At 52.6% G+C, this 27,594-nt stretch overlaps 2 protein-coding genes across 2 annotated transcripts in view; both read right to left on the minus strand.

Moving 5' to 3' along the window:
- The window catches only part of DNAI2 (dynein axonemal intermediate chain 2), a 22,620-nt gene extending 20,480 nt beyond the window's left edge, over window positions 1-2,140 (minus strand). The window contains exons 1-2 of the mRNA XM_042783535.1: window positions 1,958-2,140; window positions 572-733 (exon numbers count right to left, since the gene is read on the minus strand). Coding sequence (XP_042639469.1) covers window positions 572-733; window positions 1,958-2,140 — 345 coding nt within the window. The remainder of the gene's footprint in view (window positions 1-571; window positions 734-1,957) is intronic.
- Window positions 2,141-20,719: 18,579 nt separating this feature from the next.
- LOC103214084 (protein tweety homolog 2) overlaps window positions 20,720-27,594 on the minus strand; it is a 62,698-nt gene continuing 55,823 nt past the window's right edge. Inside the window, exons 9-16 of the mRNA XM_007959886.2 lie at window positions 27,419-27,488; window positions 27,117-27,172; window positions 25,993-26,085; window positions 25,721-25,813; window positions 24,409-24,551; window positions 23,554-23,739; window positions 22,984-23,062; window positions 20,720-20,800 (exon numbers count right to left, since the gene is read on the minus strand). Coding sequence (XP_007958077.1) covers window positions 20,720-20,800; window positions 22,984-23,062; window positions 23,554-23,739; window positions 24,409-24,551; window positions 25,721-25,813; window positions 25,993-26,085; window positions 27,117-27,172; window positions 27,419-27,488 — 801 coding nt within the window. The remainder of the gene's footprint in view (window positions 20,801-22,983; window positions 23,063-23,553; window positions 23,740-24,408; window positions 24,552-25,720; window positions 25,814-25,992; window positions 26,086-27,116; window positions 27,173-27,418; window positions 27,489-27,594) is intronic.

Raw genomic sequence — 27,594 nt, forward strand, 5'->3', positions numbered from 1 at the left:
AGGTAACTGGTGACTGTGCCTGGCAGACTAGAAACCCAGCCCAAATTTGTTGAGTGAATGACTGATCTCTCTCGGCAGGGAGCTGCTGGGGGGCGTTCTTTGGGAGTCCTCTGCCCAAGGAGGTCCCCACTTTTCACACCAACCTCAGCTGCCTTTGACTTGACTCCAATTCAAGGCGACCCCACGTGTGTCAGGGAGAACTGGGCTCCACAGGGTTTTCAGTGGTCGACGTTTCAGAAGTAGATCACCAGGCCTTTCCTCTGAGCCACCTCTGGGTAGACTCGAACCTCTAACCTTTCAGTTAGCAGCTGAGTGCATTCACCGTTCGCATCACGGAGGGACTCCCACTTATCTGAATTCTACAGCCTGTTCAGCCCTCAAATGTCCACACCTCACCCATCCGTCTGCTGTTGTGTCCTCAGACAGAGGCTCCCTAAGGTCAAAAGTCAGGTCCCTGAGGAGCTGCACGGGCCCTGCACAGGGCTGGGCACTTACCTGATGGGTCTTGACTGCCCACCTGGGAACAGAAGTATCAGGTGGGGCCCAGACAGGCAGAGCTGAAGGAACTCACCGAGCCGAGCTGCATGATGGCGTTGATATAGTTCTCGTCCTTCTCCACTTTCTTCCGGAAGCGGATTGTCTGTTCCAGCTCTAGAGGGTTCACGTCTTTGGGCCAGCCCCCCTCCATGTGGTTGACTCCCCTGGTCTCCATCTCAAACCGCTCTGTATTGGCCTAAAGAGAGTGTCACAGGGGAGAAGATGCCCACCACATGTGAGCATCCGGCCACCTCTGCAGACCTGCACCCGAGGCTCCCAGGTGGCCTATTGGGGAATTGTCTGGTTCTCGGGCTGACACAAGTAGCCAGGAAATGCCACACTGTGAGGTTAGTAGCTTTGCGCCTGATGCTAGTGGCCACAGAACATCCAGGTCTAGCCATGTCAGAGCCCTAACGGACCAGAGGAGCCGGGCCACCTGTTGTGTGAGAGCCAGTGAAAACAGAAGTGAGAATCCATTCTCTCCCTGTCATTTATGTCATAGAAATTAATGCATAAAAACAATGAAGAGAAGTTTGGGAGGGGAGAATGGTGATGGTCACACATGAAGAACATAACCAATGTCACTGAAGTAGACACATAAAGGTTGTCAAATTGGCAAATGTCTTGTTGTATATACTTTATGACAATAATAATAATAATAAGAGTTTGGATTTGCTCTGTCCACCCATTCACAACAGCAGGGAGGACAGCCCATGGACTTTTACCCTTTTCCATTTTTAAGTTGGCTTTTACAGAAGTGAAATGTCTCCACAGGGTGGAGCTGCTGACAGGGGAGCCCAACTATGGTGTGACTTCATGGCAGCCATCTTGTTTAGCTGGCAATGCTAAGGACATAGGCCTCCTGGTCCCCATAAGAGAAATTCAAGCTGGGAAAACAGGGCCTGTTCATTTGAACTGTGAGTCATGGGCACAGTGTACCAACCTGACTGCTGAATATGAGTTTTGGCCCAATTGAGTGTGATTTTTCACTGAGTTGGTTTTGGACATGATTAAATAGGTTATTTTATTCAGTCGAATTTTCTCTCAGCAGTTCCTGACTTAATTCTGACTTGGTTCAGACAGAGAACTACCTGGGTTTCTAAACATGGTCCTCAGTTCTCTCAACCTGAAAGTTCCTTCAGGCCAGAACTTTCTAGAAAACACTTTTCTTTTCACAAGCTGTTAGGTTCGAATCCCTGCCCCCTCAGAATGCCTCTCCCAGCTGTACCAAATGGCTAACATGGCTCCAGTAGGATCCTGAGTCCCTTCCTGAGCCCAGATGCTGCAGTGGGTCAGTGACTCTGTCTTCACACTTACAGCATCTGCATGGACCCCCTCGAACTGGTCTCCAAGTGGGCAGGGACACCCTGTCCCAGTGACCCGCATGGCCTGCCACCCGCTGCCCAGGGCAGGGACGTACCTCGTGCTCTGACATGCTGGTGGAACACTGGACGCCCATGTCCACGGGGTTCCGCTCCACAAACTGCTCGGCCAGCTCGGGGTTGGGCTGGATGTCGATGGTCAGTTCGGCCTGCCGGTCGGAGAAGTTGCACTGCTTCCCGAACTCGCTGCGCTTCTTGACGTACACGTACACAATCTCCATGGTGCCAGCTGCAAGGAGAGGATGGGTGTGGTGGCCCAGCCTGGCTGCCTCCCATTTCCATAGATCTCCCCAGGGGCACCCCCAGGATCTCAATGTGGTTGGGGGTGAGGGTGTTATGGACTGAATTGTGTCCTCCAGAAAAGAAATGTAAAAGTACCAATCCCTGGCATCCATGAACATGACCTTGTTTGGAAACTGGGGTTTTGAAGACGTTATCAGTGAACATGAGGTCACGCTGGAGTAGGGTGGGCCCCAGTGGCATCGCTGGGATTGATGTCACCCAGTGCAGTAACTCATGATGTCTCACTCACACACACACACACACACACACACATAGGCAGGGCCAGCAGGCCACACACATCCCCCTTGTCGCTCTCTGAGGCTCCCAGAGGCTTCTCGTAGCTCTTCCCATTGGCTAAGATAGAGAACTTCCTCCTCAACCCGATGCTGGGAGCTATGGCCACCTGTCCACCTTGACTGGCAGGTTGGGAGTGGGGGGTACTGCAAACCCTGGGGTCATTTTGGTGTCACGCCCTCCGACAGTGTCAGGGGGTGTGGTCTGCACCTCCCGTCCCTGCTCAGTAATGCCACTGGTGGGTCCTAATCTAACTTAAGTGGTGTCCTTATAAAAGAGAAGAGCCACACAGAGGAAAGACAGCCATGTGACAATGGACTCATGCTACAGCTGCAAGCCAAGGAACTCCTGGGTCTACCAGAAGCTGGAGAGACAAGAGCAGAGACTCCCCTCAAGCCTTCAGAGAGAGCCTGGCCTTGACACCCTGAATTCAGACTCCCAGCCTCCAGAACTCTGAGAAAATAAATTTTTCTTTATAAGGACCCCAAAACCAAAACTCACTGCCATTGAGTCAATTCTGACTCATAACCCTACAAAGACCCCATAGGACAGGGTTTCCAGGGCTATAATCTTTATGGAAGCAGACTGCCTCATCTTTCTCCTGCAGAGCAGCTGGTGCGTTTGAACCGCTGACCTCTTGGTTAGCAGCTGAGCACTTACTCATTGCTCCACCAGGGCTCCTTGTAGGTACCCAGTTTGTGGTAATTTGTGACCACAGCCCCAGGAGACAGCTAGAGCTGCATTTGTCAGACAGCAGCATCTATCATTTTTTTAAGTAATTTATTGAGTGCTGACTATTTGATAAGCATTATCTTGGTCAATCCTTATAACTGCCCCCTGAAATGAACAATAAAATTGCCATTTTACTTTGGAGGCATCTGAAAGTCAGAGATTGTTGGAGATAGGCTGGAAGACGAGCCCCTGAATTAAGAGCCACTCGAAACACACAGTGGATGCAACAATGGATGGGAGCATACGACGGTTGTGAAGATGGTGCCAGACAGGGTACGTTTCATTCTGACGTATGTGAGGTTGCCAGGAGTTGGAGCCAACTGCACGGCAGTCGCCAGCAACATAAGTCCTGGCCCTGCACCGGGTCTGAGGAAAACAGCTGTTGGATGGGCAACTGGAGGACAGAGTAGAGAAGATTAATTCCCCAAGAGCCTCACCGTGGCAGGCATTGCAGGCCGGTGCTGCCGTCTCAACTGAAACAGAGACCTGGCAGGAAAATGCTTAGAGGGGCCATTCCTTGCTTTGAGAAATATCCATGGACACATATCCAAACATGGGAAACAGATCAAACGTGATTAGGCAACAGAAGGACTAAGGTAGTAATCCATTTTACAGAGCAACTCTGTAATGGATTTTTTTTTTAACCAAGAATTCCCTGAGAGCACCCAAAATGAAATGTACTTTCAAGAAAAGAAAAAGAACCCGAATAATACACATTTTTCTCATCGTGCGTGGGTTTTACTGACATGCCAAAGTGCATGCTTTATCCCCGTTCTAATTATTGTCTCCATTAGTTCACTTACTCATTCAACAAACATTTATTAAGACTGATTTTGAGTAACCAAGACAGACTGGTACCAGCATAAGGATGGACATATAGATCAACAGCATGAAATTGAGAGTCCAGGAAGAAACCCATACATCGATGGCCGACTGCTTTCAACAAGGTGCCAGTTCAGTTCAATGGGGAAAGAATAATGTTGTCAACAAATGATACTGAGACAAGTGGACATTGACACACAGAAGAGTGAATGTAAATCCCTCCCTCACACCATACACAAAATTAACTCAAGATGGATCACAGACATAAACAGAAGAGTTACAACTATAAAATTTTTAAAGAAAACATAAACTTTCATGACCTTGGGTAGGCAAAGATTTCCTAGCTTTGATACCAAAAGCACAGCACATAAAACCAAAAAAATATGGTAAGTGGGATTTCACTGAAATGGTTTAAATTTTTCATTTCACAAGACACCAATAAGAAAATGAACTGTTGAATGAGAAACCAATTTGCTCTGTAAACTTTCATCCAAATCACAATAAAAAGTTGAAAAGAAAATGAATATACAAGCCACAAACTTGGGAAAAATATTTGCAGATCATCAAAATATACAGTAAAATCTTCAAAAGCCACCACCTGGGTAAGGCAGAAACTGTCAGAGAAGGAAAACTCAGATATTCGTCACTATAGAGAACAACAGAAAAGTGGTAAGACCGCACCCTCTCAGAGGAAGGAAACTTGAGAGAACCGAAAAAATAAGGCAGTCCCACAGAGTTCTGACTCCCACAGGTTTCACTGTATCTAATAAAAGTCTGTATGTAGAATATATATAAACACAGACCTACTAAGTTCCAGGTACCATGAACAGCCATTAATGGCATTGCCTGCCCACCACAGTCCCAAAAGCAGCTATCATGAGTCCCATTTTACAGATGAGAAAACTGACACCCAGAGAGATGACATAACTTCTCCAAGGTCCTAGCAGAGCCAGGATCCAGGCCCATCTGGCTGGATAGCAGTGGTTCTGAACCTTGGCCACATACTTAGAAACACTTGGAGGGCTTTGAAAAAACCATGATGCTCAGGCTGAAACCGGGCAAACTAAGTCAGAATCTCTCATCAGCACTTTCTCAAGCCACCCAGGTAATTCCAAAGAGCAGCCAAGGCTAAGAACCACTGATTTAAAGTTGGGGCTCTTAATCCCTCAACTAGCATTTCTCAAACCTGGGGTGCTCTTTACAAATACACAGATTCCCAGGCCTCACCTTGCAAACGCTGAGCCATATGTGTGGGGTGGGGCCTACCAACCTGCATTTTCCACAATCACCCCAGATGATTATCATGATCAGACACGTGTCTACTCCATCTCCCGGCACCCCCAGGGCTGCAAGGAACCGACCAGGAGGCCCCAAGTGCTGGGTCCTGGGGTTAGGGCCAAGGGTTTTGCAAGAATCTAGAAGGAGGTGTCAGGGCCAGCCTTGGGCCCTGAGGCAGCCTGCGGGTCAACTCTCAGGTCCCTGTGCAGACACACAAGTTGTTTCTGGAGGGCTGCACTGCCCCATGGCACCCTCAGTCCCAGCACAGCTCAACCTGAAGCAGACGCTCAATCTGTCCCTCTTTCTTGTGGGTGTGAAGTTCCGTCCTGGGTCCCTGGGTCAAAGCAATGGGGGAAAAGTGCAAATGGCAGCAAGTTGCCCTAATGTGTTTATCTCACACGGACAAAGATAAGGACTTTGTGAAAAAGAACACCAATTCAGTTCCACTCTCCTCCTCTGCAAAGACGCTCTGGTGCCATAGTGCCTAAGGCATCTGATTGCTAACCAGAAGGTTGGTGGTTCAAACCACCAGCCACTCCATGGAAGGAAGACTGGGCAATCTACTTCTGTAAAGATTTACCGCTTCAGAAACCCAAAGGGGGTCACTATGAGTCAGAATCAACTCGATGGCAGTTTGGTTGTTTGGTTTTTGGTCTCCCCCTCTGGCCCTGTGCCCCCACCCAGGACTCAGGTAATTATGGACGGCTTGTGTCTCTTCCTTTCAAATGACAAGTGCTGTGAGCCAGTCAGTAGGACACAAAGAGGCTCAGAGAATGAGGAAACTCTAGGAAGACAAAAATAGCCTCTTTAGCCCAGATCATATTTTTAACAGCTTTGTCTTCCTTCTTGGTGTTTCCCAAAGTCAAGCCAGAGTGAGAGAGCGGCATTGTCTGCTTGTCTGGAGGCAGACAGAGGGGACATTTAAAGACTGGCCCTGGGATGGGGAGACAGCTCGTCAGGACCCAGGGCGGGCCCCTTCTCGTCAGCTAGCAGGGCATCAAGATGAATGGCGAGGTCAGCACAGAGGGTCTCAGGAGGTGCCCCCACCCCATGAGACAAGCGCCACAGGGTGGTTTTCCCAAGCAGTACCTCAGGGGGTTGTCTGCACAGGGGGCTTGAGGGGTGGGAGCAGAGTCACTGCCCCTGGGGGTCTTAGAGGAGCCCCTCACCATGGGAACCTTCAGACACAGAGGCATGCAGAACACAGTGGTGAGTCTCAGACACAAGGATGCACAGAGCCCACCCACCTGGGTCCCAGCATCAGAAACACAGCCTCCCCTGCTGTCAGACGGAAACCTTCCCTGGTTCTAACAACAAAAGGGTTCTTTGCAACCACAATGAGTAGATCAGCTCTTGGAAGGAACCTGCTGGGCTTGAGAGAAATCGGGTTTTCCAAGCTAAGGGTGAGGTCAGGTGAGCCAGTGATGGGTTCCCCTGCCCTTAGCACTGGACTCAAAAGAGACAGACAAGTTCCTCTTCTTCTTGGCCCTGGTGACAGCCCCCTGGGGTCACAAGGAAGGGACAAGCAGTGGTAGCACTTCTCTCACTTCTCCCTTCCGGGCCTTCTGGAATATTCTAGGGTCCCGGTGGTGCAGTGGTTTAGGGCTACGTTAAGCCACTAACCAAAAGGTTGGCAGTTCAAACCCCAGTGACTTTGCAAGAAAAAGATGTGGCAGTCTGCTACCGTAACGATTACAGCCTTGGAAACCCTATGGGGCAGTCCTATTCTGTCCTATATGGTGGCTGTGATTCTCACTCAACAGTAATGCTGTTTTTTTAATCATAGAATTCACTTTGCTTACCAAAGGGGCCAACCTCCCTAGGGATCCCCCCACCCCATGCTTTGTGCTAGTAATATTGATGTCAGCCTGGGGTCAAACCTACCAGGAAGGGGGAATATGACAGGGAGCATGAGAGGAGGTCTCCCCAGAACTGAAGGGGCACATAGGATGTCGACCTGCCCTCCTATGACCATGTTGAGTCCTTAAGGGAAAGGCTATGTGGCCTTTTTGCTACCCTATCCCCAGTGCCTGGCCCAGAGAAGCAACCCAACACTCATGTTGGCACATACTGAGTGCCTAGACACAAACCCCAATCCTACAGCAGGCCCTCCTTTAGAGCTCCCCATGGCTTCTCCTCTTCCTCTTCCGATGTGAAAAATAACACAGTGATCCCAAGATGAGGGTGGGGGAGCGGTGTCTGGAGGCTGGGAGAGGAACACACCTCAGCAGCAGGAGCACAGGGTAACCTGGGGCTTGTTGCATAAGGGAGGTGGGTGCACAGGCTGTGTGTCTTGAGGCGTGACACCCATCTGTACAGTGGGCACAGCGATGCCCACTCCCAAGCTGAGGAATAAAGGAAACGATGCATTTAAAGACCCTGCCACCTAGCAAGTGCTCAAGAGTTCATATTCCGCCTCTCACTATTCTCAGCAAAGAGCTCTGGTGGCACTGTGATTAAAGCCAAAAGGTTTCAAGCCCACCAGACCCTCTGCAGGAGAAAGATGAGGCAGTCAGCTTCCCTAAAGACTTACAGACGTGGCCACCCTATGGGCAGTTCTACTGTGTCCTATAGGGTCGCTAAGAATCAGCGAGATGGCAGTGGGCTTCTTTTTTATTCTTCTCAGAAAGTTCTCTTTACTGACTCCCAGCCCACAGCTGTACTTCCCATCCATTCACCTATGAATGTTGAGGTCTCCCGCCCTCTCCAGGAGACAGATTGGGACCCCATAAAGGTAGGGGGTGCAGGAGGCCAGGCGTTGAGAGCAGCTTGTAGGGTCCTGAGACTTGGGAAGTGTTCAGGGCGGGCTCCTGCCAGCCCAGTCCTGGCACCTACCGTGCCTAACCCAGGAGTCATCCCTCCCCACCCCCACGCCAGGAGTTTCTTGCACGGGAGGGGGGTGATGATTACCCTCGGGGGGCTCTCCCCTTTACTCCCCCCTCCCCTCTTCTGAGTTTTCCCCGCGCTCCTCCACCCTCACCCCTTACCCTCGGTCCTCTACTTCTGCAGCTGGGCCGAAGGGGAAGTCCCAGAGCCCAGATCCTGACTCCAGCGTTTGGCAAACGGCTCAGGGAAGCGGAGTTTACCCGTTGCCTAGCAACCCCGGCCGGGCCCGGGACGAGGGGCGGAGCGAAGGCGACCCGGAGCACGTGAGCGCCCAAGCCGCCAGATCGGAAATGGAGCTCGTATCCTTTCTTCCTTCTGGGAGATCTTGGAGTTAGGAGAAATTTGACAAGTTACTGAAATGCCAGTAATGGTCATACACGTTTGTGGCGCGCTTTTCCAAATCCCCAAATACGCACTGAGCAGGATGCTGAGAAACACAGAGAAGATAGTCTGCGCTGCAGCCTTGAGTCCTGGTTAGCGGCGCGCGGCTCTGCTGTTGGCGTGTGATTTTGGCGGTCTCGTGCCACTCCTTCATTTCCCTCATTCGTGCAATGGGGATCATAACCTCCATCCTACTCTCTGTTCCCCTATCGCCTGCGCCTTGTGTCGTGGCTCCATCTGACTTTCCCATCGGGCTGAAAATTCCTGGAGAGAGGGGGCTGGCGTCTCCTGAATTTGGTCTTTCCACCGCTTAGGTCAGTGGCTAGCACGTTGTAAACAGTATTCAATGTTCATTGAATGAGTGAATGAATGAAAGAGTCGTGAAGATTGCAGAAATGGTAAAGGTCTGGTTACCTAGGTATTTACCACAATTAAAAAGAATTGCAAAAAAAAGAGCCATGTTTTTCATGAGATTAAAGCTGTTAAGTGAGATAATGTAAACTAAAAGAAAGGGCTTCAGGGTTAGATGACATGGGTTTGAATCCCAGCTTGGCTACTTACTAATCGCATGACTCAACTTTCCTCATCTGCAAAGTGGGGGGACAGTGGCAGTTCTTATAGGATAATGGGATTAACTTAGATGACACAGCCAAGTGGCCAGCCGAATGCTGGAAGCGGAACCAGCCACCGGAATGACTGGCTGCAGCACTGAGTGGTGTTATGTCACAGGGAGAAGGAAAGGGTGTGAGCAGGGGGCCACGGTTGTCATGGGACAACGATCTCTCAGGGGATGGCCAGTGGGCCAGTCTGGCTGGAATTGAGAGTCCCCACAAGGGGGAAGCAGAGAACAATTTGCTAGGGCCAGCTTGTGGGCGGCCCTTGAGAGGCAGGCTAGGGGACTGCTTCCCATGGGAAGCCCTGGGCTTTGGAGCTGTGGAAGAAAGGAGGACAAGGAACACCCCCTCTCTCATCTCACTTCTCCCTGTGTGTTCATTCCTGCCCACCTGCCGCCAACAGCGTGGGCAAGCCCCATCACTCACGAGATGGCCCCTTTGCTGGACCACACTCACCAAAGACCAGTTTCTAACGGCCTGCTGCCATCAGCCCTCTCACTCAGCCCTGTTCCCACCAGCTGCTCTGAGCAAAGGCCTCCCCTGGGGTGGGCTGCTGAGGAGGATGACTGGGGCCGGATGAGGAGCACTGGAGTCCCAGCTGAAACAGCTCTGTGTGGTCAGAGGCCAATCAGCCTCAGACAGCCTCCAGAAGAAACGGATCTGCTCGGCTGGGGAGTGCTGGCTGCTTGGGGCTGCAGGGGCGGACTCCTTCCCCAACCCCCGCCAGCCCTGGGAAGCTGAAGCCTTTCTGCACACACGCTATTCAGTAGGTGCAGAGGTGGGAGAGGGGCAGGTAGATGGGGAAATAGGAAAAGTTGAAATGAAAACTGCAGGCTCCTTTCTCCCGTTATGCCCGTTGTTCACTAAGACCCTTCCCCACCCTCAGAGCCCCTGGGTTAATGTATTTGGCTGCTGATCCAGAAACTGGTGGTTCAAGAGCACCCAAAAGCCTAGCAATCGTCTTCCAAACAATCAGCTACTGAAAACCCTGTGGAGAATGGAAAGATGTTCCATGTTCATGGATTGGAAGACTTAATATTGTTAAGATGTCAGTACTATCAAAAGCAATCTACAGATTCAATGCAATCTCATGGGTTGGTGATACACATTTATAAGTCATCAGCACACAGATGTTCAGTGAAGCCAAGGGAGCTCCTTCATTGGAGAAAAAAGGCTCTGGAACCAGCACATTTAAGGGTAAAATTTCAACAGCCTTTGCAGAAATAGAAAAACCAGTCCTCAACTTTATATGGAATGAAAAGAGCCCCAAATAGCTATAGCAATGTTGAAAGAGAAGAACAAAGTAGGAGGACTCACACTTCCTGATTTTCAAACATACAATGTTGTTGTTGCTGTTATGTGCCATGGGTTTGAACCACCAGCCTTCTGGTTAGCAGTCAAGTACCTTAGGCACTGTGCTACCAGAGCTCCTAAACATACTATACAGCTACAGTAATCAGAAGAGTCTGGTACTATGTAAAATTGGCAGAGGAGGCGTAGTGTGACCTCCTGTAACTTCACAAGTAGGATGTTATCTGCAACAGCCCAACACTGATTCCTATGAGGCAGAGGTCAGACAGGCCTTCACCCTCTAACCTTTTTACTAATCCTGACACCAGCCTTCCAGCCCACAGCACTACTTCTCTAAACCCAAAATCAAACTCACTGCCATTGAATTGATTCTGACTCATAGTGACCCCCTTTGGGTTTCTGAGGCAGTAAATTTTTATGGAAGCAGATTTCCCAGTCTTCCTTCCACGGAGTGGCTGGTGGGTTTCAACTGCTACCCTTCTGGTTAGCAGTCAAATGCCTTAGGCGCCACACCACCAGAACTCCTTGCTGGGTTCACTAATTCGTTGCAATGGCCATAGAGAACTCACAGACCATACTCACAGTTATAGGGTTTATTAAGGAAATAACAGGTTACAATTCAGAAACAGGAAGCACACAGGCACCAAATACTGATATGACAATAGGCACACAGACCAATGGAATAGAACTGAGTCCAGAAATAAACCCACACATCTGTGGTCAACTGATTTCAACTGGTATTTGACAAGGGTATTAAGTCCATTTGATGGGGAAAGAAGAGACTCTTCAATAAATTAGCCACCAGAGAGATGCAAATCAAGACCACAATGAGATACCATTTCACTTCCACTAGGATGGCTAAGATTAAAAAAAAGAAAAGAAACATAATAAAATGTTGTCGAGGATGTGGAGAAATTGGAACCCCTACCCATTGCTGGTGAGAATGCAAAATGGTACAGCCATTGTGGAAAACAGTGTGGTGGTTCCTCAAAAAAACTCAAAATAGAGCTACCATGTGACCCAGCAATTCCACTGTGAGACGTGAAAGACTTCAAAGCAGAGACTCAAAGAGAGATGGCAGCACGATGCAGAAAGCCAAAAGGTGGAAACAACGGAAATGTCCATCAGCAGATGACGGGACAAACAAATGTGGAACATACATACAAGGGAATACTACTCAGCCAGCAGGAGGAAGAAAGTCTTGCCCCCTCCTATAATATGGATGGAGCTGGAAGACACTGCACTGAGTGAAAGAACTCAGTCACAAAATGGCACAAACATGACTTCATGTTTATAAAAAGACAAGACAAGACAAATGAATAGAGACCAGAGTTCATTAGTGGTTACCAGGGACGGGTGTGGTGGTAAGGGGCTTAACCCTATGGAGCACAGTTCTCATGTGTTACCATGAGTCAGATCGAATCAACAGTAACTGGTGGTTTTACCCACCCTCGGTCAAAGGGTCCCTATGGGACAGTCCTACTTTGTCCTCTAAGGTCGTTAGAGTTGGAATCAACTTGATGGCAGTGGGTTGGTTTATTGGTTGGTTAACTGATTCTTATGCAATTAACATTTGGTAAAACCATCCGCCTCCTAATCAATATTTAAAATAAGCCACATGGTTGAGAGACACAAAAATCCTGAAGTTTTAATGTGCTTCCAAGCTGCTGGCATGCTTTAATTCTGCACTGACCACAGACTCACCAAGCCCTGCTTTGCTTTGCATGAAGAGCCCGGTGGCCAGTGCTGGGGAGGCTCCCCATGGGCGCATCTGTGTTCTCAGCTTCCCTGGGGGAGTGTGAGTGCTGGAGGGTGAGGCTCGCCTTGTCACTGTAGCCACTGCGCTGCTGTAGCCACTGCGCTGCTGTGCAGTGCTTGATACGTAGAAACTTCTCAGGAGTGCATCAGTTACATCCATGGTGGGACCCACACCCACCTCTGGTTACCAGCTTTTGTTGTTACTGCTAGTGGTCACCGAGTTGACTCCAGCTGCTCCATGGGATTGGCAAGGCTGTGATCCTTTGGAAGCAGATGGTCAGGCCTGTCTTTTGAGGTTTGAGATGGGGCTCATAGTCAAGCCCTTAACTACTTGCTCCATCAGGCTCTCCTTTGTTACCAGTTCAACCAAACCCGTTGCCGCTGAGTCGTTGAGTTGATTCTGACTCACAGGGACACTATAGGACAGAGTGGAACTGCCCCATAGGGTTTCCAAGGCTTTCATTTTTACAGAAGCAAAGGCCCAACCAAATCCACTGCCATGCAGTCGAGTCTGGCTCAGAGCGCCTCTAGAGGACATAGTGGAACTGCCCCATAGGGTTTCCAAGGCTGTCAGTCTTTACAGAAGCCAAACCAAAGCCAAATCCACTGTCACTGAGTTGATTCCGACTCATAGTGACCCCCATTGGGTTTCTGAGGTGGTAAATTTTTACAGAAGTGGATTGCCCGGTCTGGCTTCCACAGAGTGGCTTGTGGGTTTGAGCCATCAACCTTCTGGTCAGCAGTCAAAGGTCTTAAGCACTACATCACCAGAGCTCCATTTTCCCCCCGCCTCTTAGGAAGTTGTCACCAATTGCTCTGTCACTACTGGAGCCCAGACCGTCCTCAGATGTCTCGGAACAAGACTCTTTTTCACTCCACAAGCATCAGTCATGCCAAGCTCCACTCAGCACTGCTTCTTTCTTCTCAAGGTCGGAGTTACTGTAATACTTGAGCAGTTAGACTTGCACACGGGACAAACCCCTACTCAGGTTGGGGCCCACGTAGACTTGGCTCTTCCTAAATCAGGGATCACAGACCAAGAAAGTCACCACAGTCCCTGTCTCAGAACGGGAGCAGGAGAGAGCAGCGTTGGAATGCTTTTGTGTGGTCAGCTAGACAGGCGGAGGCTGTGGAAAGGTAGGAGCCATTGATGGTAAAACAGTTAATACTCAGGTGCTAAAGGTTGGCAGTTCGAGTCTACCCAGAGACACCTCAGGAGAGACCTGGTGTCTACTTCCAAAAGGTTACCCTTGGAAATCCTACAGAGCACAGTTCCACTCTGACACACGGGTCACTGTGAGTCGGAGCCGATTCAACACCTGGTTGTTATGGAAATGTGGAGGCTGTTCTGAGGACTTTCAGAATCCTCGTAAGACCCAGGTGGCTAGGACCTTCCTCTTCTCTGACAAGGTACTCTACTCAGCCTGAGATGCCACCAAGAGACACCACGCCCTCTGGGGATAGGAAGATGGGAGGGCAGGGGTGGGGTGGGCAGCTGATCGTGAGTCACAGGAGACATTTAATCACACTGCCTCCCATCGACACCAGCAGCGTCCCGGGAGGCTGACGGTCAGAGTGTGTGCTCCGGGTCACCACAGGGCACTTGGAGCCTGAGGAAGAGGTTGAGTCAGGCTTCAACCACAGAGTGCAAATGTTTCTCAGGCCAGCCCTTCTTCCCCTCCTCCAGACGAGGACAAGCAGGTGCCCCTTGAAGGTGGCAAAGGCTGAGCCCTCCCAACCGCCCGACCCAGAGTGCATTTCTATCCTCCTTGTACCCGGGTGCCACTTGATGTGGGCCACTGCCCCTGGGCCTCTCCTCCTCGCTCCCCAACACCTGCACGCTGGTTCCCTGCCGGCCTCTTGGTCCTGTCCTAGCACCTCCTTCCACCGCTCCTCACTTTCCAGGAGCTGTTGAGCTGACTGACTCATGGCAAGCCAACGTGTGTCAGGGGAGAACCTGCTCCAGGGGGTTCTCAAGGCTGATGTTCTGGACAGAGGTTGCCGGCTCGAGCCTCGGGTGGACTTGGACCTCCAACTTTTCTGTTAGTAGCCAAGTGCACTACACGCCTGCACCGCCCTGTGACTCTCCTCAAACGTAGCTCTTCCATATCTGACCCTTCCCTCTCGTACTGCCCGTCTCCGCCTTCCCATGTGTTCACGAGTACACGTGTGCCAACTACCCATCTGGGTCTCCAGCCGAGGCTTCCTCACCAGCACCCGTGCCGGCGAGTGCTGCCTGCCTGACATCCCACACACCCCTCAAACCCAGCCCAGCAGGAAGGCGGCCCTCCTCCCCCCACATTTGCTCCTGCCCACACCCATCCAACTCATCACTTATGACTTAATGCTCTCCACAGTTCCTATGAAACGACTGAACAGCACACATATAACACCCACATCCGTCTGCACCGACGTCCATCATCCATTCAGCAGACCATGGCTGCGCGCTGCCTTCCCTGCGTGGGGCCTGGGGAAGCCTTGTGTCTGGTGCTTACAGAGTGGCCCCGTCAGAGTTGGCAAAGGGAAGAGTCACCGGCGAGAAGGAAGACAGTGATGCCCCTTGAGGAGCTGTGGTGCCCCACAAACCCCCCCCTCCTCCTCCCTGCTCACTGTCAGTGGTGGGAAACACAGCAAAACATCGGAGAATGACGGGGAGATGGCCAAGACAGTGCTACGTGCGGGAAGCAATGAGAATGAGAGACCCAGTGGACTACTCTTTCTGTAAATACTTAGAACAACATCTGGGTTGTTGGATTATGTCTCGTAGCGTTTTGTAAAGTTCGAAATGTTCCCATCACACATATTCTTCTGTAATCAGAAAACAAACAATGAAGGTTTAAAAATAAAAACAAAACCAACAGGAAGCACAAGATTCACAGAATCTGTACCAAATGTCCACAGACGCCTGGGAACGTGTTTCTAAACAAAACAGTGTTGCTTATGGGGCCCGTCTGCCCTGCCAATCAGAAACTGTCATGAGGCCGGAGGCCACGACTGCCTTAGGCACATCAGTGTCCCAGAATGTCACAGATGGTGGTGTGCTAGGCCAGGGGTCAGCACACCTTTGCCATGAAGGCAGGTTAGGAAGTTGTGGTAGTTAAGTTTGTGTGTCAACTTGGCTGGGCCTGGTTGAGTGGCTGGGCAGCTGGATGTAGTATTCCCCATGATGAGACTGGTAATCAACTCCATGGTGGAATCTACTGTGAGCAGCTGAGTAGCTGCCTTAGGGATGTGGTCTGCTTCCTGTATATAAGGAGAAGCCTCGGGGAACGGTCTCTAGCCTATGGCACGCTTGGACCCTGCATGTAGCCGTGTTGTTGTTCAGCAGCCTGCCATGCTCTGCCAACCTTGGGACTTAAAATGGATTTGAATTAATGGCCTGCCGTGTGGTTTGGTAACATCGGGACTGTGCCATTTTATTTCTCGACCTTGGGCTTGTTAGCCTCAGCAGCCAGTAGCTGCCTGAGTGAAGAGATGCTTCTAGCTTCAGTGGACCGGGAGCAAGAGGCAGAGCTGAAGCCCAAGGTCGAGGGGCTTTCACAAAGACCCTAGAGCCTGGCACTTTGAACTCAGACTTCTAGTCTCCCGAACTGTAAGAGAATAAACTCCTGTTTGTTAAGGCCATCCCATTTGTGGTGTGTTTTTGTCAGAGCAGTACTAGGTGATCAGAACAGAAATGTTTTAGGTTCTGTGGGCCAAAAGGCAAAAGCAAAGTAACACACATGTATTCATGCAACAAGAGAGAAAGTAATTTCCATGTAATTCTTATTGAAGTTAAAAATATGAGTAAGTATACTCTTTAGCCTTACAGATCTAATACTCAGAAGAACATATTCTCTGGGGGGTGGGATTCTACACTTAAGGAGCCCTGGTGTCCCAGTGGTTAAAGCGCTTGTCAGGTAACCAAATGGTCGGTGGTTCCAACTCATCAGATGCTCTACAGGAGACATACATAGCAGCCTTGGAAACCCTATGGAGCAGTTCCACTCTGTCCCACAGGGTCACAATGACTTGGAATTGACAGGATAGCAATGGGCAGTATTTCACTTAACCAGGGTTCACACTTAGTATTCTCTATCCCCGAAAAAGGCTGCAATGTTTCAGTCTTCCCCAAGCATTTAAAAATGTAAAAACTGTTCTTTACTCAGCAGACACAACAAACAGGCAGCCCATCCAATTGGGCTCCGAGCAGTAGTGGGCTGTGTGAGGCAATCGATACATTTCTAATTAAATGAATTAAAAGAAAGGCAGGCATGTTTTTCTTATCGCACCTGTCTGTCACCGTCACCGTCACCGTCACCGGACGCACCAGCCTACTAAATATTAGGACAGCGGTTTTAGGAGTCAAACAACAGCTACCAAATCGATCCACTCATGGTGACCCCGTGTGTCTCATGCAGGGCCTTCTGGTACCTCAGGTCCGACACCAGATTCTAGAGATAACAAAAGCCCTCAAAGCGAATCTCATTTAGGTACTGAGCTGGTTTCCATAAAAAAAGTCAAGAGTTCTAGAAAAGAGGTACCCTATTGCTGCAAAGGAGCTCTGGTGGCGTAGTGCCTAAGGCATTTGACTGCTAACCAGAAGGCTGGCGGTTCAAACCCACCAGCCACTCCGTGGAAGGAAGGTTGGGCAATCTACTTCCATAGAGATACCTCCTTGGAAACCTAAGGAGGGGTTGCCATGAGTCTCAATCAACTCCACAGCAGTGAGTTTGTTTTTTTTTAATTGCCCCAAGCCTTTTCTCTATTGCCCTTGGTATTCCGAGACTAGGTGGGGTGGGAAAATCATATTCCCACCAATTCAAGGGATGCCCTGTTGCTGGCTCAGTGCTGAGCCTGGGCTGTTGGGATGCAGAGCTCTCAAGGGCTCCCAAAGGACGCACGAGCTGCTATGTTAGGAGGCACTCTGAGATGCAGCAAATTGGGGTGCACAGCCGCTGCACAGTCAAGGTCACCTAGCATCTCCAAGGAGGAGCACAGGTGTCAGCCGTCCTGGGTGGGCTGGGCTGTTCACGTCAAAATGGGGTGCTGCAAAGAAGGGGTGCTGCGTGTTGTAGCGCTCCTGCTGAGAGAGGCAAACAGTTTTGGAAGAGTGTAAGGCCCACTGTGGAGTTGGTGGAGGGGGGCAGCCCACCCTGCCCCACTGCATTATACAGAGGCCCTGTGGGGGAGCCCACAGGGGACTCTGGGTAAGACACTTCTGGCTCTGCCACCTGCCCCAACCAAGGCCTCAACCTCTCTGCACCTGACGGTTTGTAATGAACAATCTCATAGAGTTGTTGTGACACTTAATTAAAAATGAATATATTATATTAGGGGATACTCCTGCCAAGGTGATGGAAAAACTCAGGAACGATTAATGGTGATGGCTGAACAACAGGAGGAGCGTAATTCACGTCAGCCAACCGTACCTGGGAAAATGTAGAAATGGTAAATGTTCTATCCCCTATACATTATCCACAATAAAAGTTAGTACTTGGAAGGTTCCCAAGTGGCACAGGTGGTCTGTAGTTGGCTGTCAACCCAAAGGTTGCTGGTTTGAACCCACCCAGCGGTTCCACAGAAGCTCCAGGCCTGGGAATGGTTTCCCTAAAGGTTACAGCCAACCTGATTCTGTAGCGGATGGAGTCAGTCCAGATGAACACAAACAAATGCCCCAACAGAAAATTAATACTCGGGATGGTCTTGGGCACATTGGGAGCACCCAGGAAATGCTGGGTGTTAGGAACAAGGAGCCCTGGTAGTGCAACAGGTAAGCTCTCAGCTACTCACAGAAAGGTTGGTGGTTCAAACTCACCCAGAAGCCCTGTGTGTGAGAGCCCTGCAATCTGCTCCCATCCAATGGCCCAGGAAACTCTACGGGACAGTTCTGCTTTCATATGGGCTCACTATGACTTCATGGTACCTACCATTACTAACAGTAGGAAGAACATGGCTTTAAAGACTAGGGCAGAAGTGAGGCCTGTCTTTGGTCCTGCCAGAGGCACCGGAGGCCCTGTGGTCTTTAGTCGATGGCCCCATCTTTCAATCCCCCTGCTGAAATTCACACCAACTTCTGCTTCCAAGCCTCTCCACCCCCAGCACATAACCCTGCAGTCGAGGAAGCTAGAGGCTGACTGCACCTTTAGTACAAGTGGTTTATTTCTCTCCCAGGTGAGGCTACACATGTATGAAGTCAAGGTCTGACCACCTGGCTCCTCCAGGAGCCACCCAGGGAATTTTAGTTCAGTTTACATGCATCAAAAACCTCTTCTAGTTGCCCACAATGAAACGTTAAGAAGCAACACCCTGACGTTGCAGGAGTCCCTATCTGCATGCGAAGCAGACTTACAAGGGGTGGGCTTATGGTACATGGTATGTACAGGCAAATGTGGGTGAGAAACACAGGCCCCGTTCCATCACGGAATTATGTCACAGGAAGTAATGTCACATGAAGTGGACAAACAAGGACATTCAAGGGGCAGGCTTACAGTACATGGTATGTACAGGAAAATGTGGGTGAGACACGGGCCCGGATCTGTTGCAGTGTTTTGATGACAAGGTGGCTCTTCCAAAACAGGAACAGAGCCCTGTCTGAGCCATGGCATCAGTGCGGTGGTGTGCGAGCCAGGGGAGGGCACTCCCTGTCACACACCAACTGGCAGGAGGTTGGAAGCACCAAAGACCCTCATCCTGAATCCTCTGCAGGGCAGGGTGGTAGGCCATTATTCCCTCCTGGCCAACATCATTTCTACCTAGTAGGCACGGTTGGGTGCTGGGGACATGGGGTAGGGAAGAGCCCTGTTGCAACTTCAAGGACATAATTGTCCCCTTCTGCCAAAACCTCTGATGTCAAACTTGCTTGATGACAAAAGGGAGACAGGTGGCTTGGCCATTTGGCTGTCCCTCAAGAACAGGGGCTCTCTTCCCACGGAAAAACCCTCCTGCTGGAGTGGGATGAACCTAGATTCCCTAACAGCAGCTTGAGGAACATCTCACGACCTTTATTTCAAATTCCAGCCCCCCCCCCCAGATCCGCCAAGAAGTGGTCAGTGCCTGAAAAATCTGTCTGGTAGTGTAAAAACCAAGGCGAGGATGAGTGCTGAATCTATGGTCCAAACTGGATGTACCTCGGCCACGGGATCTTTGGATAATCAAGATGTGACACTTAACGTCCTTGATATGTTCTGTGAAACAGGATGGATGTGACGTGGACTTTGTGTGAACACTGTATTAAACATTTCAGGAGCCTGCTTCTGGCCGAACACGTCCCTGCTGCTGCCAGAGGAAGTGGGAGGAGCAAGCAGCGCAGCAGCCAGGGCTGAGGGGGCTGAGAGGGCTGAGAGGGCTGAGGGCTGAGGTGAGCAAAGCAAGAGGAAGCCATTGGGGGGAGGAGCGCACCTAGCCCCGCCCACTGCCCCTCCCCCCTGAGCAGCAGGAGCAGCCCTGCCTCCTGCCCCACCCGACTCCAGCCCCTGCCCCTGCCTGCTGCACAAAGCCCATACCCAGAGCCAGGTCCTGCCTTACCCACCTGTATCCCACCCGTGGTCCAGTGCTACAAGAGTCTGGGTTGGGGTCTTTAAAACCATTAGAGGGAAATAATAAACAAAAGGAGAATGACTTTCTTTTTATAAAAAAACACCAAAAAACAAAAAACATACCTTATAAATCAGATGGTTAAAGTAACACATACCTGTGCTTAAAAACTTGGAAAAAAATAATAATTAAAGTTGCTTTCAGAGTGTCTGTTAATACCTGAGGCTGTCTCTGACTGCAGCTTACAACCTCAGAGCATCATTTCTGGGTGAGGTGACAGAGGCCACAGAAAGACAGGTGGGACCTGCAGGCTGACACCCAACCCGGGTGCACTGCAGATGCCACCAGACTGTTGTCACCACAGCCTCCACCTGGAGCTCTCCAACGTCCCTCCATGACAGGAGGGGTCCTTCCAGCCTGGGAACTCGACCTCAACAGTGCTTAGGTCTCATCAGTGACCCCACCTCCTCAGCAAGCCTGCCCCGGTGACCTGCAGGGGATCAGTGCCCCATCAGGGCAGCCAGGAGAGGTCACCTGGGCTTCTGAGCCTGGCTGAGTGAACAAGAGGCCAGGTCCCGGCAGTGGGACCCTGCAGATGGGCTCCAGGCTGGCTGTGCCTGCCAGCCCCTCCTCACTGCCCTGCCCGCTGGGCCCAGCCAGGCTCCTGGAGAGGCTGAGGCAGCTTAGGGACAGCAGCTCCGAGGAGGCCAAGTGCTTGGTGGTGGCCGACAAAGAGGGGGAGGCCGCCCAAGCTGTGGGTCTTCTGTAGGCCCGGGGCCCCCGTTGGAAGCCTCTGCAGCCCCAGGCTTGTGCGTCCCCGAATCTCTGCCTTTCCCTTTGGCAGTAGAAGCCTCCCCCTCCATAGTCCTGCCTTTGGTTTCTGTGATGGAAACGCAGCTGTGAGGAGGCTGGAAGCCCCAGGAGTCATTAGGCTGGAAACTCGGTCCCGTAGTGCCTCAGGTGCTCATCCGCCACTGACATGTAGGTGGCCCTCATGCTGGGGGAGTACTGTGGGGGGAGAAGAGAGGGGACAGTCAAAGCAGGTGACCATGCCACGGAGCCAGACTAACTGAACATTGTAGTAAAGGGGTGGGGACTTCTCAAAGGAGAGGCAGACCCGCTGTAGAAGCAGGCAGCTACCGGGTTCTAATCCCAGTGTACTGTGGGGACTGAGGGGTACCGCAGAGGCCTGGCCAGGCAGCGTCTCCAGCTAGATGGCTGGGAGGTGGGAGGAGGACTCCTGGCGCCCAGCCTCAAATGCAAAAGCCATTCACAGACCAGCCATCCTCCCTCTGCCACGAGGCAGGCACCACACACAGAGGGGATAACGTCCAGGCTGTTCTCACACCGGGGACAGCTGCAGGGGGCACCAGTGAAGCCAGGAGCCCGCCAGCCAAGCTGTGCCACCAGAGCCTATTTAAATTCAGGTCTAAACTCCAGGGAGGAAGGTTCACTCTGTCCTTGAACCTTGCAGATAAAGTCCGTTCCTGCCGCTCTCTGCCAGTAGCAGGGGGAAGGCCCTGAACGCTTCCCAAACAAGGTCACCCAAGTCCTTTTAGGCTGGCAGGAGGGATGCTTTTTTCACAGATTCTTCACACTCCTCCCCGTTATGTTTTGTTTGGATTCATGTTAAATTTAGTTTGCTTTCCTGGATCCGACAGAGGGGGGAGGTTTTCCGTGAGCAAGGAAGCCAGGCTGGGATTTAAAATGACAACGCAGACTGACCAGCTCACCCTCCCTTCCCGAGGGTCCCAGAAAGGGAAAGCATCAGCCGGTCTGGTGCTGCTTGCAAAGTTGCTTAGAAGTCTGGCAGGAGTGGCACACTGGGGAGGAAGAGCCAGGAGTCACGGGAGGGAAGGACGGGGACCTCTTCGAGCAGCGGCACCGCTGACGTGTGGGGCCCGGCCATCCCGTGGAGTGGGGGCCGCCCTGGGCACTGCGGGATGTCTAGCAGCATCCCTGGCCTCCGCCGGTAGCACCCTCTCTCGAAGCGTCTGCAGACACTGCCACAAGTCTCCTGGGGAGCAAAACCACCCCTGCTCCGAGGTCTGCTCAGGTGCCACCTACTCCACAGAACTGTCTGGGATACCCAGGGCACAACAGATGGCTCCTTCCCTTCTGGTCCCAAAACACCATTGCTGATGCCGTTAGGTGCCAACAGCTCTGATTCACAGCGACCCCATGAACAACATAACGCAACGCTGCCCAGTCTTGCGCCATCCTCACGACCCTTGACCCATCGTTGCAGCCACTGTGCCACTCCACCTCGCTGAGGGTCTTTCCGTTTTTCGCTGACCATGCTTTACCAAGCATGATGTCCTTCTCCATCGGCACTTTGTTACGGGCAGTTTTCTCGACTCCCCTCCTGTGGATGGACATTTCCTGAGGACAGCGATTGGGCCCCAGTTCTTTCCCTGGGTCCAGTGCTACGACTTTCAGGTTAAACGTCAGGTCTGGGAAGCTGGTTCAGTGATGCCCATGAGCATCCTGGGGCCTCAGGTCCCAAGCCCTACTCATCAGTCCCCTTTACTTGGGTCTCCAGTGTTGTCCGTCTCCTCCCAGAACACCTGGATGTGGTAGGTGAAAGGCAGCCTATAGTGCAAGTGAGGGCTTCTTCCCCGGCAAACAGCTGGCTCAGGAACTCTGCCCTTCACCCTTCCTGCAGACTCCCAACCTTGTCTTCTATCCCTTTCCTTAGAAATGCCACACTAATACCAAAAACCAAACCTCCTGCCATCAAGTTGACTGACTCAGAATGACCCTATAGGACAAAGCAGAACAGCCCCCTGCTATCATCTTTACAGAAGCAGACTGCCCTATCTTTCTCCCTTGGAGCAGCTGGTGGGTTTGAACCGCTGACCTTTTGGTTCACAGGTGAAGGCTTTTAACCACTGCCCCACCAGGGGCGCCTTCCTCGAGGGCAGCTTATCGCTGACGTTGAGTTGAGCACATGCGCACAGGGGTGGCTGCTTGGCTGTACTAAAGCCTGGGCTGTTTTCTGGCTCTGCAGTGTCTTCAGTAGGCGGCCCCTGACGCTCACCTCAGGCTGGTTTCACGCTTACCCCAAATAACCTGCCCTGACCTTTTCCTACCTTTGTGGACAGGATTCACTGGACCGGCAGGAGATTTTATTTCTATTACCTCCCCAACAAGAGGCCACATAGCGACTTTGCCATGGAAGGCCAGATTACCGTAGGAGGCGGGGAGCCTCTTCCGATGAGTGGCACATTCTCGTAGCGGGGGTTCCCACCGAAGAGCGCAGCTTGGTTCCTGCAGAGGCAGGGAGGGGGATGCACCCATAGCTATACAAGGTCCCTGTGTGGCATATGCTGGAGTAGGGTGGCGGAGAGAAGAGCTCAGGAGAGGTGTTGCTACCTGAGGTCCCCTGCGCTGTGTACAGCGGGAGTAGGGGTGGAGCTGACAGTTGTGGGAGGGGAGGGGTGTGTGAGAAGGAAGATGAGGGAAAGAACACTCGGAGGGGCCCGGGGAGGAGCAGCAGAGCAGGCCGACAGGTATGAGGAGCAGTGGCCCAGAGGCCTCTTTGGGTTGAGATATGCCCTGGGGCCATGCGGGTGGGCAGGGGGCAGCAGGTGCTCTCTGGGGCCTTCAGAGTGGTGACCTCGGGGCTGGAGAGGGCAGTCCCTGTGTGGCCTTTATGCCTCCCCTTCCCCACCTGGCTCTTGACCTGAACATGCAGTCCCACAGTCCCCCCTTCTAGGGCCTAGCTGGGATGTGTGCCCCCATCCCGGCTCCTGCCGTACATGTACTCGGAGACAGGGGCATTGGAGATGGTCTGGGCCGGGGGCTGCAGGCTGGTCTGGCTGCCCAGGCCGCTGCTGTAACTGCAGAAGCTGTGAAGGGGCCCCCGCGGGGGATTGTGGGTGGCGATGCGCCGGGCCTGGGGGTTAAAGGGGTCATCGTCATCGATGTCGCCGTAGTCCCTGTCCCTGGAACGAGATATGGAAGGCAGACGGCCATGAGAGGCAAAGGAGCCTCCAGGGGTCCTGCCTCCTTCCCAGTCGTGTCTTCCAGTTCTTTCTCTGGCCAGATGCGTCTCTTTAAGTCTCTTCTAAAACACAGTCCTCAGCCATGCCTCCCACCGACCCACTCTTCCCCTCCTCAACTTCACGCCCACCTCCTCCTCCAGGAAGCCCACCATTCTGACTATGCACACAGACCCTGCTTCCTCATACTGGGTCCACTTATGAGGGGCTGAGCCACAACCTTGTCTGTCTGTCCACAATGGGCTTCTCTGACAACAATGTCTGCAACTGATCCTTGGTGTGCCCATGCCCCGGGCACCTCTCCCAGTCCCCCACTGCCCACGAAGTCCTGCCCAGGAAAAGACAAGGGATGCCAGCTCCACGGGGCCATCACCATCCTCAACGCCCCTGCTCTGGCCCTGGAACCTCCCTCTGGGGGTCATGTTCCCTCTGGGGGTCTGTCTGGGCTCTCAGGGAAGCTTCTGCAGAAATCCAGCCAGCCTCTGGGGGCCAACAATGCCCCGGCCCCCTGCCTCCCTCAGCCCAGGTTATCAGCCCCGGCTCCGGCACAGAGCAGAGCCTCCCAGCTGCTCCCCCAGGAAGGCCCCAGACAGCAGAAGGCTCCCTCCTTACCTGGTGGTCAAGTGCTTCCAGGCCCGCGGCCCTGCGCAGATCATGGTGGAGAAGGCCAGGGCGGCCAGGAGGGAGAAGAGGCCGAGGTAGAGCAGTCCCTCCATGCCATCGTAGCAGATGCCAGTGAGGGCGTCCAGGTAGTCCTGGGGGAGGAGGAGGAGGAGGAGGGCGTTGGGCAGGGAGGAGGCTCTTCTCGGAAGCCCTTCTGCTGGCCGCTTCCCATCCTGAGCACTGAAATAGCCACACCCTGGCCCCCTCTGGGTTCACACTCCGGGTTCACCCAACACGCATCTGTGAGCACGGACTGCGTGCTGGCACTGGAGGTCTGGCACCGAAGATGACGGACACAGCTGCTCGGGGCGGGCAGAGCTGAGGAAAGCCTGCCTGGGGGTGGGGAGGCATTTAAGGGGATGCCAGGAGCGTAAGGAGTGCACCTTGACAAGACGAGGCCAAGGGGACAAGCCTGACACGTCCAGGAGGAGAACAAGGCAGCAGGTGGCAGGGTCGGGGGGCCAGGTCATGCTGGGCCTTGGGGGCAGGCAGGAAGCTTGGGTCTCCTCACAGGGGACAGAAGATATGGGAGGGTTTGAGGATGGAAGCGAATGGGACTCAACTCCTTTTACAGCCCCCCGGCTGCCGTGTGCAGAAGTCAGGATGGGGAGGGCCAAGAGAACATGGAGAACAGGACGGTGGATGCCATGGAGAGGGGAGCAGACAGACTCAGGCTACACGTGAGAGAAGGCAGAAGAAGGGCAACTCCCACCGTCTAAGTCAGGGTTCAAACCCAACTCCTTGACCTGCCAGCTCTGGTACCTTCTGTGTTTGACAGTCATCGACACACATACATCTTTTTCCCTCATGTGTAGAATTTCTCTTGAAACATTATCTACGTCATAGTGTACCTGTGAGGCTACACAATGTATTGAATACAACAGGCCCAGGATAGGGCTCAGCATAGAATCGAGTACTGTATTTTTATGCAAATAACACGCACATCACATGTTTTCTCAAACCGTAGTGTGTCTGACATTTCAAGTTCTTGGTGAGGGGACCCTGGCTTTCACTTGCAGCCCAGGCAAAAGGACAGGCTGGGGTCCCCCAGCACTGTAGGGCCAACCAGAAGCTACCCCAGCATGCTTTGTCCCTTTCACCAAGCCTCTGTTTCAGCCACTGGGGAGACAAGCAGCTAGGTACCTCCCTCACCTGCCCACCATCCTGCCTGGCCCGGGAAGCCCAGGCCTCTACGGGCTTTTTGCTGGGGAATGGCCTGCCGTGTGCCCCAGGCCCCCACACGCCCAGGGCCACCCCACACCTTGTGCAGCCCGTGGCAGTTCAGCAGGGCCGTCAGCTGGTGAAGGCTGGTCTCAGACGAGTTCAGCAGGAGCTGGATCGCCAGCAGATCTTTCTGAAGCAGAGTGAGACAGACGCAGACACGTGGGCAGAGAGGATGAGGAGTGGGAGGGCCCACAGAGAAACCCACCCGCAGCACGGAGGGCCAAGGAGCCTGAGTGGCTGGGGGACGGGGAAGGAGCACAGACAAGCACAGCCCAAGTCACAGACGCTGCAGCTGGGGCTCGGCCTTACCTCTGCCGTGGGGAAGAGGGGCACGGCCAGCCGCAGCAGCTGGGCACCCTGGGTCTGCAGGGCTGTCAGTGAGCGCTGGAGGATAGTCAGCACCTGGGTCGGGAGACAGCATAGCCACTGGGGCCCGGGGCTGCTGGGCCCACCCCTGACTGGCCCTTGCCACTGGCAGGCAGTTCCCCTCATTCCTGTGGTTCTGGACAGCTACACGCCTGAGAGTGTGGTCCTTTAATCACAGCACTGGCCTGTCTGGGAGCTTGTCAGAAATGCAGTCCTGGGCTCCACCCTAGACCTGCTCAGGGCTTCGGACTAATTCTTCCTAGTTCAGTCATGGCCGATAAGGGACCCAAGAGTGGACCTGAATTTGTAAAATGTGAGTGAACTGGGACAGTAACTGGAACGGTAAAAATTAGGGGTTGACATCCTGCTAGAAACATAATCTTCCTCCTAGAAAACAAGGCAGCGTGTGTGTTGCATAGCAAACAAATCTCTTGACTGGGAACACCAGAGCCCAGTTCAATCCAATCTCCCCCGTCAGGCTCCTGAAAGGGCTCACTGCGCCTCTTCCCAGTCTCTCATTCCAGGGCTTTGACCTGTAATTTCTCCGTCTGGTTATTGTTTTGCTTCACCCCAATTTTAAAATTCGGGTCTGTTCCGATTTCGCTTTGTCAGCCATGACCAAACTCGGTTGAAGCCCTGGACTTACTCACACCATCTGCCTTTGATCCAGCTCCTACATGATGGGGAAGGTGCTGGTGGTGCAAGGGTTAAATGCTTGGCTGTTAATTAAAGGTTGGTGACTCCAACCCACCCAGAGGATCTGGGGCAGAAAAGCCTGGAGATCTGCTCCTGTAAAGAAAGCCCCAGGGGGCAGTTCTACCATCACATGGGGTCGCTAGGGGTCAGAACTGAGGAGGTGCTTGCAGGTTAACGAGACGCTGATTAGGCCCTGTGGCTGAGGGCACTGCCCCTTCAGGGAAGTAGCTGGGCAGAGGACCCAGTGGAGCTAGGTACTCTCGCCACCTCCAGGTCCCTCCTGACTGGTCAGTGCTGGGGTGTGGGCTCAAGAGGGAGGGAGTGGATGGAGGGGCTCTGGGCGGGGTGAGGGCTGGCCTGGTGGGCTGTACCTGTTGGAAGGGACTGCTCCCGGTCTGGCTGCAGTACAGGTAGTAGCGGGTCACCTCTGCAAGGCAAAGCCATTGGTGTCAGATTGGAGCTCGCAAATGACCCGCTGGCCTAGCCAGGTTTCCCAGAGAATGGCATTTCCAGGAAATGGCCCAGAGGTCCAGCTGGCCTTGAAGTCCAGGGGCAAGGAGGGGCTGGCAACTACAGCACTGAGGGGTAAGTCGAGGCATAGTCTGGCTGGCCACATGGGCCTAGCCTGGGTTCCAGAGCGGCCCTGGGCAGCAGAAGCTGGACAGCTCATTACCTGTGCTGATCTGACCCTGCGTGACGTTCAGGATGAAGACGTCGGGAGCCACACAGAAGTCGCTGGTGCCCTGAGCCAGGGAGAGACGGGAATGAAGCAAAGCCAGACACCACAGCGTTGGGAGCGACCAGGCTCCGCTGCCCCAAGCACTCAGGCCCCGTCAGCTCATTCCAGGA

Source organism: Orycteropus afer, unplaced genomic scaffold (assembly GCF_000298275.1).
Source record: "Orycteropus afer afer isolate SDZICR_OR568_19922 unplaced genomic scaffold, OryAfe1.0 scaffold00018, whole genome shotgun sequence".
Classification (NCBI taxonomy): domain Eukaryota; kingdom Metazoa; phylum Chordata; class Mammalia; order Tubulidentata; family Orycteropodidae; genus Orycteropus; species Orycteropus afer.